At 48.1% G+C, this 15190-nt stretch overlaps 2 protein-coding genes across 2 annotated transcripts; one reads left to right on the forward strand and one right to left on the reverse strand.

Moving 5' to 3' along the window:
• Positions 1-686: 686 nt before the first annotated feature.
• On the forward strand, positions 687-5655 carry dnaaf4 (dynein axonemal assembly factor 4; the record flags this gene model as incomplete). The annotated part of the gene is made up of 8 exons (XM_080504825.1): positions 687-809; positions 2175-2322; positions 3081-3214; positions 3977-4087; positions 4187-4296; positions 4412-4565; positions 4667-4772; positions 5549-5655. 8 exons carry the CDS (start codon positions 687-689, stop codon positions 5653-5655), a joined length of 993 nt encoding a protein of 330 aa, XP_080360951.1.
• Positions 5656-7088: 1433 nt separating this feature from the next.
• LOC308136031 (homeobox protein DBX1-B-like) lies at positions 7089-12863 on the reverse strand (the record flags this gene model as incomplete). Its single annotated transcript, XM_080504226.1, has 4 exons — positions 7089-7415; positions 8251-8453; positions 11629-11703; positions 12521-12863. The coding sequence occupies 4 exons, from the start codon at positions 12861-12863 to the stop codon at positions 7089-7091; spliced, it is 948 nt and encodes a 315-aa protein (XP_080360352.1).
• Between the last annotated feature and the right edge of the window lie 2327 nt (positions 12864-15190).

A 15190-nucleotide genomic window follows, 5' to 3' on the forward strand; every position in this document is an offset into this window, starting at 1 on the left:
ATTATTAACATGATAGTAACTCGTTCTTTCACATTATTAACTTGTAACTCGTTTCCTGCCGTTATTAACTTGATAGTAACTTGTTCCCTCACGGAGGAGCGCCCCCTGCTAACTACAATGATGTCACCATGAACGGCATGGAAAAGCGACAGCAGGAAACTACTTCTAAATTATATATCCAACGCAGCTGACATTTTTCTTTTCTTTTCAAAGCGTTCGGTGTTTCTGTCGTTCATGTTTTTCTCCTGGCAAGAAGCACGTCAGCCTTTACATTGTCTCTGGACATTTACATTATTATTAAATACTATTTATATTAAAAAAATACGTGCTGGGAGGATATATGTAATAAAACACTGAAGATAAAACACTTGTTGTTTATTTTGTGAGAGACCTGTTGATCTTGATTTGTCCCATTCTTTTGAACGCAACATCGTATCACTATGACAACGTGACGCGCCGCTGCTGCTCGGACCCGGTGATGCGTTCAGGTGCTTGTTCAGGTCTGTTATTTGGGTGTTTTGTTTTTTTTACACAGATGTTGTGTTTTTAAGGCACTACTTTACATGCGGCTGGACACGGAGCGTGTCGGTGACGGGGAGTTTACAGTTCTTGGAGGAAAACACGGTTTGGAACGAACCCCTCTGGATTATTTTGCCCTCGGTAATCTCACGGAGGTTTGAGGCAGGATGCCTCTGCTGGTCTCTGACTTCTCCTGGACCCAGACCGACTCCACGGTCCACATCTCCGTCCCGCTGAAGGGGGTCCGAGCCGGCAAGGTGGACGTCGTGTGTACGGAGGAGTACCTGAAGGTGGAGGAACACAAACACAGATAAAGACAAACAAACCGAGAAATACAAACAAACACAGAGAAATACAAACAAACACGGAGAAATACAAACAAACACAGAGAAATACAAACAAACACAGAGAAACACAAACAAACACAGACAAATACAAACAAATCTGATTCGTTCGTAATTTATTCTTCCTGCTTAAAAATGTGATGATGTGTTGTGTTCAGGTACTAGCTACAGTGTGTGTGTTGTGTTCAGGTACTAGCTACAGTGTGTGTGTTGTGTTCAGGTACTAGCTACAGTGTGTGTGTTGTGTTCAGGTACTAGTTACAGTGTGTGTGTTGTGTTCAGGTACTAGTTACGGTGTGTGTGTTGTGTTAAGTACTAGTTACAGTGTGTGTGTGTGTGTGTGTGTGTGTGTGTGTGTGTGTGTGTGTGTAGGTACTAGTTACGGTGTGTGTGTTGTGTTCAGGTACTAGTTACAGTGTGTGTGTGTGTGTGTGTGTGTATGTGTGTTATGTTCAGGTACTAGTTAAAGTGTGTGTGTGTTATGTTCAGGTACTAGTTACAGTGTGTGTGTGTTGTGTTTAGATACTAGTTACAGTGTGTTGTGTTCAGGTACTAGTTACAGTGGTTTGTGTTGTGTTCAGGTACTAGTTACAGTGGGTTGTGTTTAGATACTAGTTACAGTGTGTTGTGTTCAGGTACTAGTTACAGTGTGTGTGTTGTGTTTAGATACTAGTTACAGTGTGTGTGTTATGTTCAGGTACTAGTTGCACTGTGTGTTGTGTTCAGGTACGAGTTACAGTGCGTGTGTTGTGTTCAGGTACGAGTTACAGTGTGTGTTATGTTCAGGTACTAGTTACAGTGTGTTGTGTTCAGGTACTAGTTACAGTGCGTGTTATGTTCAGGTACTAGTTACAGTGTGTGTTATGTTCAGGTACTAGTTACAGTGTGTTGTGTTCAGGTACTAGTTACAGTGCGTGTTATGTTCAGGTACTAGTTACAGTGTGTTGTGTTGTGTTCAGGTACTAGTTACAGTGTGTTGTGTTCAGGTACGAGTTACAGTGCGTGTGTTGTGTTCAGGTACGAGTTACAGTGTGTGTTGTGTTCAGGCACTAGTTACAGTGTGTGTTATGTTCAGGTACTAGTTACAGTGTGTTATGTTCAGGTACTAGTTACAGTGCGTGTTATGTTCAGGTACTAGTTACAGTGTGTTGTGTTGTGTTCAGGTACTAGTTACAGTGTGTTGTGTTCAGGTACTAGTTACAGTGTGTGTTGTGTTCAGGCGCTGGTTACTGAAGGTGTCAGTACCTGAACACACCCCGCCGTCACGGTGTGAGTGTGACCACAGGCTGCTGAAGTGTTTTGTGTGTTCAGGTTCACTTCCCGCCCTTCCTCTTCGAGGTCTTCCTCCCGGAGCCCGTCGACGACCTCCGCAGCGCCGCCAAGGTGGGGAACGGAGCGGCGCTCTTCACTCTACCCAAGAAGACCTGCAGGGCCTGGGAGAACCTCACCCTGACCACACGTGAGTACCACTTCCTGTCTGGAAGCATCATCACCATCATCATCATCATCATCATCACCATCATCACCATCACCATCACCACCATCATCATCATCATCATCATCATCATCATCATCATCATCACTATCATCATCACCATCATCACCATCATCACCATCACCATCATCACCATCATCACCATCACCATCATCACCATCATCATCATCACCACCATCACCATCATCACCATCATCACCATCACCACCATCATCACCATCATCATCATCACCACCATCATCATCATCACCATCATCATCATCATCATCACCATCATCACTATCACCATCATCATCATCATCACTATCATCATCACCATCACCATCATCATCATCATCATCACCATCACCATCATCATCACTATCATCATCACCATCACCATCATCATCACTATCATCACCATCACCATCATCACCATCATCATCATCATTATCATCACCATCATCATCATCATCATCATCATCACCATCACCATCATCATCACTATCATCACCATCACCATCATCACCATCATCATCATCATTATCATCACCATCATCATCATCATCATCATCATCACCACCATCATCACTATCATCATCATCATCACCATCATCACTATCATCATCATCATCATCATCATCATAACTGTTCTGCTCCTCGTAGCTGTAGTGTGACTGAACACAGTGTGTGTGTGTGTGTGTGTGTGTGTGTGTGTGTGTGTGTGTGTGTGTGTGTGTCAGTCAATGGAGATCAGAAGAAGGAGATCAGACTGGCGGCGCTGCAGAAACACCAGGAGAGGATCTCCTCCGAGTGCAGGAGGAAGGCGGAGAGGCGGCAGGCGGACAGGAAGTTCAGCCTGCAGGCCGCCACGAAGGTGAGACCGTCACCACGTCCTGGACACACACACTCACACACACACACACACACACACACTCACACACACCTGTATGTGTGTGTGTGTGTCAGCTGGAGCAGGAGGAACGAGGCGGCATCCAGAGGATGAAGGAGGCGGAGAGAGAGAAGACGTGGGAGGAGCTGCAGGCGTGGCAGCAGAGCCTGGAGGAGGGAGGAGGGGGGGGTCCAAGGGGGGGTCCGGAGGGATGGAGGCGGGGGGACAGCAGAGAGCCAACAGGAAGTACAGACCAAACAGGAAGTACAGACCCAACAGGAAGTAGAGACCCAACAGGAAGTGGAGACCCAACAGGAAGTGGAAACCCAACAGGAAGTACAGACCCAACAGGAAGCAGAGGCCCAACAGGAAGCAGAGGCCCAACAGGAAGTAGAGACCCAACAGGAAGTGGAGACCCAACAGGAAGCAGAGACCCAACAGGAAGTAGAGACCCAACAGGAAGCAGAGACCCAACAGGAAGTAGAGACCCAACAGGAAGTACAGACCCAACAGGAAGTGGAGACCCAACAGGAAGCAGAGACCCAACAGGAAGTAGAGACCCAACAGGAAGCAGAGACCCAACAGGAAGTAGAGACCCAACAGGAAGTACAGACCCAACAGGAAGTAGAGATCCAAAAGGAAGTACAGACCCAACAGGAAGTAGAGGCCCAACAAGAAGTACAGACCCAACAGGAAGTGGAGACCCAACAGGAAGTACAGACCCAACAGGAAGTGGAGACCCAACAGGAAGTAGCTGAGCTTCGTCCTCCCAGACCCAGAGGGAACATCCAGGTCTCCTTCACCCCCAGGGTCTTCCCTACGGCGCTGCGAGAGTCCAGGGTGGCTGAGGAGGAGGAGGTACACACACACACACACACACACACACACACACACACACACACACACACACTCACCCCCCCCCCCCCCCCCCCCCCCCCCCATGTTTTCGTCTGACAGTGGCTGCAGAAACAGGCGGCGGCTCGGAGAGCGACCGCGGCCTTGGCGGAGGATCTGCAGGAGCTGAGGGAGGAGGAGAGGAACCCCGAGTGGCTGAAGGACAAAGGAGAGTAAGTGCCGAGCAACGGGCGAGCAGTGGGCGGAGCCTCGCCGCCCACAGGTGAGCAGTGGGCGGAGCCTCGCCGCTCTGACGTGACCTGTGACTTCCCCCCCACCCCGCTGCAGTTGGCGCTTCGCGGCGGGGGACTACCTGGGCGCGGTGAACGCCTACAACCTGGCCGTGCGGCTGAACCCCAAGATGGCGGCGCTGCACTCCAACCGCGCGGCGTGTCACCTGAAGCTGGGGAACCTGCACAAGGCCGTCCAGGACGCCTCGCACGTCCGTTCTCGTTCTGCTTCCGTCGTTCGCACGTCTGTCGTCCCGACGTCTGTCGGCGACCTCTGACCCCCGGGTCTTCTGATCCGCCGCTTGTCTTACAGGCGCTCGGGCTGCTGACGCCTCCTGTCGCCGCCAATGCGGCCGCCAGGGTCCGAGCCAGCGTCCGGCGGGGGACGGCGTTCTGCCGGCTGCAGCTCTACGCTGAGGGTTGGTAGTTTGAAGACGAGCTCTGGAGATTTTCGTTTGTTCGGACGGACGTCAGGCTGTTTTTCCCACCTGCGCCTCCTCGCTGCTCTGATGCTTTCCCACCACTGTGGCTCCGCCCCCTCACTGGAGGGGGCGGAGCCTAGAATGTCCCCCCCCATTTATCTGGTTGGTTCACTGTAGAGATCAAACCTCCTGCAGTTCCAGCAGCTGCAGTTAGGAGGCACTGTGGCCTGAAACAAACTGACCAGAGAGGAAGTGAAGAAGAAACACGGCTCACTGATTGGTCCAGACCGAAAGAGGAAGCCCCGCCCCTTTAGCCCATGGTGGCTAGGCTAGTTAGCTCGTGGCTAATGGGTAGCCTGAAACAACCAGGATGTTTTCAGACCAGATATCAGGGAGTCTTCCTCCTCTTCTTCTTCCTCTCTACTACGCCCCGCCTCTTTAGCCCGTGGTGGCTAGGCTAGTTAGCTCGTGGCTAATGGGTAGCCTGAAACAACCAGGATGTTTTCAGACCAGATATCAGGGAGTCTTCCTCTCTTCTTCTTCCTCTCTACTACGCCCCGCCTCTTTAGCCCGTGGTGGCTAGGCTAGTTAGCTCGTGGCTAATGGATAGCCTGAAACAACCAGGATGTTTTCAGACCAGATATCAGGGAGCCTTCCTCCTCTTCTTCTTCTTCTTCCTCTCTACTACGTCTTCCTTTCCTTCCTCTCGGGACCCTGCTGGTCTGGAATCAGGACCTCACATCCTTGTGGTCTCTGTGGGTTTTGGTTTTCAGGTCTGCAGGATTATGAAGCGGCTCTGAAGCTGGACCCCGAGAACCCGGCTCTGCAGAGAGACGTCCAGCAGATCAGAGACGCTGTCAGACGTGGACCGTCTGATTAGGACGACCAGGACCGTCCCCAGTGGACTGGCCCGACCTTCAGGCCCTGATGGAGGACCAGGACCCCCCCCCCCGGTGGACCGGCCCAACCTTCAGACCCTGATGGAGGACCAGGACCCCCCCCCCGGTGGACCGGCCCAACGTTCAGACCCTGATGGAGGACCAGGACCCTCAGGCCTCCATCAGGGTCACTTTCTTACTTACTGGGTAGATTTGTTTGTTTTTGAATAAACTTTATTGACAGTTTTCCACTGGCAGCGTTTCATTTCCTGATGACGCAACACGTTCAGTCACTCTGAAGCGTTTCGGGGAATTTATTAGAGAAAATATAGAAAATACAAGATCTGTTTAGAAAACAAACGTTTTGTTCATGAATGTTAAAGAGAGTTTGTGTGAGTGAAGTACAGTGAAGTACAGTGAAGTACAGTGAAGTACAGTGAAGTACAGTGAAGTACTCTGGAGATAATACACATATATGTACACAGACCAGTCCACCGTCCAGTCATCCTCTCATCCAGCCATCATGTGTCCATACATCCATCCATCCATTTATCATATGTCCATCTATCCATCCATCCATCCATTGTGTCCATCCATCCATCCATCCCTCCATCCATCCATTTATCATATGTCCATCTATCCATCCATCCATTGTGTCCATCCATCCATCCATTCCTCCATCCATCCATTTATCATATGTCCATCTATCCATCCATCCATCCATTGTGTCCATCCATCCATCCATCCCTCCATCCATTCATTTATCATGTGTCAATTTATCCATCCATCCATCCATTGTGTCATTCCATCCATCCCTCCATCCATCATGTCCATCCATCTATCCATCATTTGTTGTTATGTCCATCCCTCCATCCATCATTTGCTGTTATGTCCATCCCTCCATCCATCATTTGTTCTTATGTCCATCATCCATCATGTGTCCACCCATCCATCCCTCCATCCATCCATTCATCATGTGTCCATCCATCCATCCCTCCATCATATGTCCATCCATCCATCATGTTTCCATCCATCCATCATTTGTTCTTATGTCCATCCATCCATCATGTGTCCATCCATCCATCATGTGTCCACCCATCCATCCCTCCATCCATCCATCCATCATGTGTCCATCCATCCATCATGTGTCCACCCATCCATCCCTCCATCCATCCATTCATCATGTGTCCATACATCCATCCCTCTATCATATGTCCATCCATCATGTTTCCATCCATCCATCCCTCCATCATATGTCCATCCATCATGTTTCCATCCATCCATCCCTCCATCATATGTCCATCCATCATGTTTCCATCCATCCATCCCTCCATCATATGTCCATCCATCATTTGTTCTTATGTCCATCCATCCATCATTTGTTCTTATGTCCATCCATCCATCCATCATGTGTCCATCCATCCCTCCATCCCTCCTATGACACAGTAATTTCTTCGCCGTCTGACTCGGAGGCTTCAGACTGTTTGCTGCAGAGCGACGGCGAGGAGGAGGGGGGGGAGGGGCTGTTGTGAGGATGAGGAGCACGGTGGTGGTGGTGGTGGTGATGATGATGATGAAGGCTGTGTGGTGGGCGTGGCTCCGGGCTGAGGCCGTGGTGGAGGGTGGCGCCCACGTCGGTGAGGTCAGGGTGGGGGTTGGTCTTGGTGGGGAGGGTCTGCTGGCGGCAGCCGCCGGAGGACAGGAGCTCCCGTTCCTTACAGTTCCTCCACTTCATCCTGCGGTTCTGGAACCAGATCTTCACCTGACACACAACAACAACAACAACAACAACAACAACAACAACGTTACTACAAGTAACTCCATCACACTCACAAACAATAACGTCACAACAAACAAACACCACAACACTAACAAACAACGTCACAACAAACAACACAACAACAACAACAATGTTACTACAAATAACTCCATCACACTCACAAACAACATCACAACAAACAACACAACACTGACAACATCACAACACTAACAAACAACATCACAACAACACTAACAAACAACGTCATAACAACACTAACAAACAACATCACAACAACACTAACAAACAACGTCATAACAACACTAACAAACAACATCACAGCAAATAACCTCATAACAACACTAACAAACGTCACAACAAACAACACAACACTGACAAACAACATCACAACAAAAAACACCACAACAACACTAACAAACAACACCATAGCACTAACAAACAACAACACTAACAAACAACATCACAACAAACAACACCACAACACAAACAACAGCACAAGTACACTAACAAACAACACCACAACAGACAATCTCACAACAACACTAACAAACAAACAAACAACACCACAACAACACTAACAAATAACACCACAACACTAACAAACAACAACAATAACAAACAAAATCACAACAACACAAACAAACAAACAACACCACAACACGAACAAACAACATCACAACAAATAACCTCGTAACAACACTAACAAACGTCACAACAAACAACACAACACTGACAACCAATAACAGAAATGTGAATATCACTGTCAACAAACAAACAAGGTCCCTGCTCCCGCCCCAGTAAACAAGTGTTTGTGTACCTGTGAGTCTTTGAGGCCGAGCTTCGCCGCCAGTTTCTTGCGGTCTGGTTTGCTGATGTACTTCTGCTTCTGGAAGGTTCTCTCTAGCGCCTTCCTCTGGAGGTCGGAGAACACGGCGCGCCGCAGCATCCCCCGCCGGGGCTTCCCTCTGGGGGCCAGGGGCCACGAGAAGGTCCCCGGGACCGGAACCGGCGAGGACGAGGCTGGACGGGAAACAACAACATTCTGAACCACGCCTCCAATAAACAAACAACAACAACAACAACAAAGCACCCTGGAAATCACACTGCATTACACTGCCAGAGCAGCCCCAGGACACCCTGGAAAACACCTGGAAATCACCCTGGAAAATACCTTGGAAAATACCCTGGAAAACACCCTGGAAAACACTGCCAGAGCAGCCCCAGAACACCCTGGAAAAAACCTGGAAAGCACTGCCAGAGCAGCCTCAAACACCCTGGAAAACACCTGGAAAACACTGCCAGAGCAGCCCCAGAACACCCTGGAAAACACTGCCAGAGCAGCCTCAAACACCCTGGAAAAAACCTGGAAAGCACTGCCAGAGCAGCCCCAAACACCCTGGAAAACACCTGGAAAACACTGCAAGAGCAGCCCCAAACACCCTGGAAAACACTGCCAGAGCAGCCCCAAACACCCTGGAAAACACCTGGAAAACACTGCCAGAGCAGCCCCAAACACCCTGGAAAACACTCCAAACACACCCTGGAAAATACCTTGGAAAATACTCTGAGCACACCCTGGAAAACAACCTGGAAAACACTCCGAACCCACCCAGGAAAACACCCTGGAAAATACCCTGGAAAATACTCTGAACCCACCCTGGCACACCGGCGAGGACGAGGCTGGACGGGAAACAACAACATTCTGAACCACGCCTCAAAAACACAAACAACAACAACAACAACAACAACAACAAAAAGCCTGGAACTTTTAAAAACCCTGAGATGACATCAGACAAACACCCTGGAAAACATCCCAACAAGAGTTTTCGCCCCAACAAAGCTTAAGTAACCAAAGCTTTTATTTTGTTAAATCTGTAAAACATCCTAAGAACCTGTAACATGTTGAGGTTTTTCCACGAGTTCCTCAGTCATCTGGAAGTTCACCACATTTCCCCACGTGTGAACCGGCGACGATCGTTTTAGTTGAATTTTCTCCATTTCAAAGCCTCTTTTGTGGATTTTGACTTTTTTTCAGCCATTCACGCCACAAACGAAGCGTTTGTTTGTCCCCCCCCCCCCCCCCCCCCGGCCCCCGGCCCCCCCGACACCCCGACGCTCGCACTAATTTCCCCGTTCTGCCTGGAAAGTGACGCTGAAGAGGCCAATTTGTCCGGAGCAGCAAACACAGGTTATGTAAATGAGGCGGCGCCCTCACACGGCCGCTAATGAGGCGTGCAGCCGCCGATTGTGTGTCGCAGGACAGGAGCTTCATTACGGCCCCATTAGAGGTCAGACTCCCTGCTTCACACTGCGTTAGTGCTGCTGACACCCTGCATTACGCTGCCACGGCAGCCCCACGCAGCCTGGAAAACACCTGGAAAATACCCTGGAAAACACCCGGAAAACAAGCTGGAAAACACCCTGCATTACGCTGCCACGGCAGCCCCACGCAGCCTGGAAAACACCTGGAAAATACCCTGGAAAACAAGCTGGAAAACACCCTGCATTACGCTGCCACAGCAGCCCCACGCAGCCTGGAAAACACCTGGAAAATACCCTGGAAAACAAGCTGGAAAACACCCTGCATTACGCTGCCACAGCAGCCCCACGCAGCCTGGAAAACACCTGGAAAATACCCTGGAAAACAAGCTGGAAAACACCCTGCATTACGCTGCCACAGCAGCCCCACGCAGCCTGGAAAACACCTGGAAAATACCCTGGAAAACACCCGGAAAACAAGCTGGAAAACACCCTGCATTACGCTGCCACAGCAGCCCCAAACAGCCTGGAAAACACCTGGAAAACACCCTGGAAAATACCCTGGAAAACACCCGGAAAACTAGCTGGAAAACACCCAGCATTACACTGCCACAGCAGCCCCAAACAGCCTGGAAAACCCCTGGAAAACGCTGCCACAGCAGCCCCACCCAGCCTGGAAAACACCTGGAAAATACCCTGGAAAACAAGCTGGAAAACACCATGCATTACACTGCCACAGCAGCCCCAAACAGCCTGGAAAACAGCCTGGAAAACACTGCCAGAGCAGCCCCAAGCAGCCTGGAAAACACTGCCAGAGCAGCACCAAACCGCCTGGAAAACACCCTGGAAAACACACTGCATTACACTGCCAGAGCAACCTCAAACACCATGGAAAACACCTGGAAAACACACTGCATTACGCTGCCACAGCAGCCACACACAGCCTGGAAAACACCTGGAAAACACACTGCATTACACTGCCACAGCAGCCCCAAACAGCCTGGAAAACACCCTGGAAAACACACTGCATTACACTGCCACAGCAGCCTGGAAAACACCTGGAAATCATAACTGCATTACACTGCCACAGCAGCCCTAAACACCCTGGAAAACACTGATCAGAGCAGCCCCAAACACCCTGGAAAACACTGCCAGAGCAACCCCGAACACCCTGGAAAACACCCTAGAATGCACCCTGGAAAACACACACTGCATTACGCTGCCAGAGCAGCCTCAAACACCCTGGAAAACACCTGGAAAACACCTTGGAAAACACCCTGGAAAACACACTGCATTACACTGCCAGAGCAGCCCCAGAACACCGCCTCAAACACCCTGGAAAATACCCTGGAAAAGACCCTGGATAATACTCTGAACACACCCTGGAAAATACCTTGGAAGATACCCTGGAAAATGCTTGAAAACACCCTGAACACACAATGGAAAACACCCTGGAAAATATTCTGAAAAAATACCTTGAAAAATACTCCGAACACACCCTGGAAAATACCCTGGAAATACTCTGAACATACCCTGGAAAATACCTTGAAAAATACTCCAAACACACCTTGGAAAATACCTTGAATAATACTTCAAACACACCCTGGAAAATAGTCTGAAAAATACCCTGTAAACAGTCTGAAAACACCTGGAAATGTGAACAGGAACTTAAAAACAGCCTGAAAACATCAAAACCAATGATGATTATTAAATATTTGGCTCCGTTAGAATTCCACCAGAGTTTCTGGGCCTCAAGGTCATAAAAAGGTCAAATAATCAATATTAAATCAAAGATTTCTGCTGTTTGGGGCGAAGAACAAAATAAATACAAGAAATGTTTTGGACAAATCCTCAGTTTTTCAGTTTGGCTGCAGAAGTGAAGCAGCGGAAGAGAAGAAAGAGAAGAAAGAGAAGAAAGAGAATAAAAGAAGGGAACCTGAGAGGAAAGAAGCTCTGATGAAGGGATGAAGGTGGAGGAGAGGCAGGAAACTTTTACTCTCCACACTTTGGGCTGAAAAACAAGAAGAAGAAGAAACAAACGGATTTCACACTTTTCTGCGTCAAAATAAACTTTTTAATTTAAATACATTAATTTAACTTTCAGCAAATTATTCAAATTAAAATCTGCCTGAAGTTCAAAACATCCAAGAACTTTCTCATTAAGCGATTTTGTTATTATTATTCTCATTAATAATAATAATAATAATAACAATAAATCTGAATATTTGACAAATGATAACAAAACAATACATGATGCAAATTCAATATTACTACATTACTATTTTAAATGTAAAAAAATTAAGAGATTATTGCGCAAATGTAAAAAAAAATATAAAATAGAATAATTTATAATAATAATAAATTAAAAAAATCGTTAGAAATGTATTCTAACGATATTTTCCAATTTCAAAATGTCAAAATTTGACTCAGTGCAGCAAAGAAGAAAAGTTCAACCAGATTACAAAAGCAGCGGATTAGAAATTAATCCCCGATTTAATTATAAATCAATAAAACCGACGAGAGAAAATAAATGAGATTATAAATGTTAAATCGCAGACAAATTAAACTGGATCAGATGAATAATAATAATAATAATAATAACAATAATAATAATAATACTACTACTACAACTAATAATAATAATAATAATAATAATAATAACAATAATAATAATAATAATAATAATACTACGACTAATAATAATAATAATAATAACAATAATAATAATAATAATAATAATAATAATAATAATAATAATAATAATAATAATAATCATAATCATAATCATAATCATAATAATAATAATAATAATAATAATAACGCGGTACCGGTCCGGGGCGCCGGGGCCAGGATGGCGCTCACGCCGAACTTGAGGCAGCCCGAGTCGGTGCAGGCGGTGAGCGGGGGCCCGGGGCCCGGGGAGCCGGGGCCCGGGGGAGCCCGCGGAGAGGCCCCCGGAGCCGGCCGGAGCGGGAGCAGCTCCGCGGGGCTCCTGCAGGAGGAGAAAGCCCGCTGGAGGAACCCGACCGGCTGCTGCTGGCCGAGCCGCAGCAGGTCCTCCACCAGGAAGCCGGAGGGCAGGGAGCGGGCCGGGGGAGCGGACAGAGCCGCCGGGGGACGCAGGAGGCCCGGGTAGAGAGGAGGAGGCAGCCCGCTGCACTGGAACATCATGACCGGAGGAGGAGGAGGAGGAGGAGGAGGAGGAGGAGGCGGAGGAGGCTGACACCCGGGGGAATGCTGGCGGTCCGGCCCGGGGGAGAGGCTTTATACCCACACACACACACACACACAACACACACACACACACACACACACACACACACACACACACACACACACACACACACACACACACACACACACACACAGAAGTGTTTCAAACTCTCATCACTGAAGTTGGAGGAGGAGGAGGAGCACCTTCATCAAATGAATCAAAGTGCATCACACTGTGTGTGTGTGTGTGTGTGTGTGTGTGTGTGTGTGTGTGTGTGTGTGTGTGTGTGTGTGTGTGTGTGTGTGTGTGTTTTCCCCTAAACCAGCTTTGTCGAGGTTCCTTTTGATCTCACCGACAGCCCAGTTGACTCCAGTGAGACCAGAGGACCGACCGGCCCTGAACGCATCACACTGTGTGTGTGTATGTGTGTGTGTGCGTGTGTGTGTGTGCGTGTGTGTGTGTGTGTGTGTGTTCGTGCTGTTTACTGGTATTTAAATGCTTCTTCTAATATTTCCTCCACCAGTCATGTGACCGTGATGGAGGCTCCCCGGCCTCCACCCAGTCCAGATGTTTAACCTTAAACATCTGGACTGGGCAACACCAGATTATAGAGCATCTTCCTCCTCTAACACCAGATTATAGAGCATCTTTCTCCTCTAACACCAGATTATAGAGCATCTTCCTCCTCTAACACCAGATTATAGAGCATCTTCCTCCTCTAACACCAGATTATAGAGCATCTTCCTCCTCCAGCATCAGATTATAGAGCATCTTCCTCCTCTAGCATCAGATTATAGAGCATCTTCCTCCTCTAGCATCAGATTATACAGCATCTTCCTCCTCTAGCATCAGATTATAGAGCATCTTCCTCCTCTAATGCCAGATTATAGAGCATCTTCCTCCTCTAACACCAGATTATAGAGCATCTTCCTCCTCTAACACCAGATTATAGAGCCTCTTCCTCCTCTAATGCCAGATTATAGAGCATCTTCCTCCTCTAACACCAGATTATAGAGCATCTTCCTCCTCTAACTGATGGAACTCCAACGAGCTGACAGCTAGTGCTAATGCTAGCGCTACAATAAACACCTGTCAGTATTTTTAACACAGAAACTTTACCAACTAGTTACCAACTAGTTACCTTCCACCCTGCAGTGACTCTGCCTGTTTCCCAGGAAGTAACTAGTAACTGTGACGATCCCGCCCGGCAGCTGACGAGGTTGTTAACTAGCTTGCGCGGCGCGGCCCCCCCGCATGCGTAATGAGCGCTCGGAGGTTCCCGTTCAAGCTAGCGGCGTTAAAATGAGTCTTAAGCGCTGTTTAATTCGCCGGCAGCTGGCGAGCAGCCGGCCGGCCGGCCCGGAACGCCACCAGCTGGAATTAGTTCTGCCGGAGCTCAGGGACCCTCCGGAGAACCATCTGCCGCCGCCGCCGCCGCCGCCAGCGCACAAAGGAGGGATTTCCTGCAGGAATAAAGTCAGTGAATGCAACACGGTCTGGTTAAGGTGTCGGGTTACATCCAGATCTGCTGCACGTTTCATGTTTGGCTCCTTTTGTTGGAGATCAGACGGTTTGGTAGCGACTCGCCAGATTACTGCCACACACACACACACACACACACACACACACACACACACACACACACACACACACACACACACACACGCACACACAGAATCAGAAAAACAGATGTTGGCGGTCGTTAGCTGGAGTTGATCAGGTTCACCGTCACGTCTGAACGTTTCCTGGATTTAATCCGAACCTGGAGATTTTAATTTGTGGACTTGACGTCTGAAGGAACGACGACGATCTGAAGTTTGGACTTTTGACCTTTGACCTTTTCATTCATAAGGGTTTTCTTCACGTCTTCTTCGCGTCTCCATGGCAACAGACGCTGATCTTCCTGTGATCTCCTCTCATCTCCTCTCATCTCCTCTCATCCGCTTTCTGTGGGACATTTCTTCACTGTTTTATGGGGATTTATTCTGAAACATGGTTAAACATCTGGACTGGGTGGAGGTCCAGATGTTTAAAAATGTATCTGGTGTTAGTGGAGGAAGATGCTCTATAATCTGGTGTCAGAGGAGGAAGATGCTCTATAATCTGATGTTAGAGGAGGAAGATGCTCTATAGTCCGGTGTTACAGGAGGAAGATGCTCTATGATCTGTTGTTAGAGGAGGAAGATGCTCTATAATCTGACGTTAGAGGAGGAAGGTGCTCTATAATCTGGTGTTAGAGGAGGAATATGCTCTATAATCTTGTGTTAGAGGAGGAAGATGCTCT

This window comes from Blennius ocellaris, assembly GCF_963422515.1.
Source record: "Blennius ocellaris genome assembly, chromosome: 11".
Taxonomy (NCBI): Eukaryota; Metazoa; Chordata; class Actinopteri; order Blenniiformes; family Blenniidae; genus Blennius; species Blennius ocellaris.